Consider the following 1,761-nt stretch of genomic DNA (forward strand, 5'->3'; position numbering starts at 1 on the left):
CAGTCAAAGCGATTCCTAAGCCATGCAAGCGGCCCCGGTAACAGAGCAGCGGCCAGCTGGTCCTTCCTATTGCGAGAGTGAGTGTCTCAACAGAAGCACCAGTAGGCCCTATGGGGTAAAGCCCTAGTGAGCAACATCTGAACTTCATAAACAAATGCAAACGTGAATGAGCTTTAAATGGCTTGGAGCTCTGGATTAGACTACCCCTGCCACTGTGCCCCAGGAAAATTCTTTAACATCTCTGTACCCCGATAGCCTCATTTTATTATTATGTTGCTGTTAGCTATGATCTAAAACATGAACTATGATTCTTTACTTCCATTTCACGGACCAGGAATCTGGAGCTCAGAGAACTTAGAAGATTTGTGCCATGTCACGTGGCTTTTATGTGGATGACAACCAAAGTGTGTGACTCATTATTTGGAGATAATAATAGAAACAACGTCATAGAGGTCTCCTTAAGGATTAAATAAATTAATCCATGTGAACTGCTTAAAATAGTATCTGGCATCTCTATGAAAACAAAAGAAGTATTAAGGATCACAACTCTTAGTATTATTAAGCCGTCGATGCTACATTAGGTGTTGTGATACACATGGGGGGAAGGAGGCAGTGAGGACATTTTTGATATTCTCCCACTCTTACCAGTGTTCACATCCATGAAGGGACAAAGGTTCTCTGGTCCTTTAGATTTGAGAGATACTCACTTTCAGGAAGATTCTCTGTAGCCTGCTGAAAGTCATCTGAGGACGTTCAACTGAAAGAGAATACATCAGAATTTTTCTTGGTTGGTAAAGATTTCCAAACTTCAGAGAGACTTCTGTCGCATGAGGGCATTCTGCAGCAGAGGGTTATGAGTGCACTCATTATTGAGGAGTTATTTGAGATTTGCTTCTGAATTATGTTTAGTCATGGTTGGTCCATTTATCTGTGGGATCAGTTCAGACTTGTCCATCTTCATAGTTTATCAAATGGGAACTAAACTCCATCATAGTCTCATCTTATTCCATTACATATCTTTTACTTTTTCCCAAATAATTAAATTAAATTGATTGGTTGGGAATCTGAACTGTATCCACTCAAGAAGTACAACTAAAAATCACTGTACACTTCAAATGGGTGAATCTTGCGATATGTCAATTAAGCTGTTAAATGTGTGATGAATCATGGATGATTTAGTCCAGTGGCTCTGAAATATTTTCAGTATAAAGACACTCTTTTAATATCAAAAACTTGGCAGATACTAAAGCACTGGATTTTCAGACCTCTTATAGTGATTGTGGGAGAATGTAGAATCTGACCTGTTTAGTTGGGGCGTAATAGGTCTATTGGAGACAGTTTGGACATTCTGACCTTGTCTTATAATTGTGTTGTCAGAGCAGAAGAGCAAGTAAACACATATGTCCCCTTAATAGTCCTGAAATGCACAAAGCTCTCTACGCAAAGGGATCACTCTTTCAAACTCACTTCCAAGCTCATCACGGAGAATTGGGGTTGTTTGGGAATGAGAAGAGTATTTGGTTTTGATAAAATACAGAAAAACAGTGATCTTTATTACATAATGTGTCCATCACCCTCACTCATAAGATACCTATCCAATACCCATATGCTGTTAATGAGACAAACTCTGGAAGTTTTTGGCGGATCTACAGTTTTAACATTTTCTTTCTTTTTTTCACTTGTAACATTTTCTTAATTGTCCTTTGATTCATTAACAGTGCTTAGAAGAACAACATGTTCTTTAAAAAAGAAATATTTCAA

At 38.3% G+C, this 1,761-nt stretch overlaps 1 protein-coding gene across 1 annotated transcript in view; it reads right to left on the bottom strand.

Moving 5' to 3' along the window:
• The window catches only part of LOC105541720 (protein SSX7-like), a gene marked incomplete at its 5' end in the record, with an annotated part of 4,276 nt that overhangs the window by 2,001 nt on the left and 514 nt on the right, over nt 1-1,761 (bottom strand). Inside the window, one exon of the mRNA XM_011982878.1 lies at nt 708-757. Coding sequence (XP_011838268.1) covers nt 708-757 — 50 coding nt within the window. The remainder of the gene's footprint in view (nt 1-707; nt 758-1,761) is intronic.

This window comes from Mandrillus leucophaeus, unplaced genomic scaffold (assembly GCF_000951045.1).
Source record: "Mandrillus leucophaeus isolate KB7577 unplaced genomic scaffold, Mleu.le_1.0 Scaffold243, whole genome shotgun sequence".
NCBI classification, from domain to species: domain Eukaryota; kingdom Metazoa; phylum Chordata; class Mammalia; order Primates; family Cercopithecidae; genus Mandrillus; species Mandrillus leucophaeus.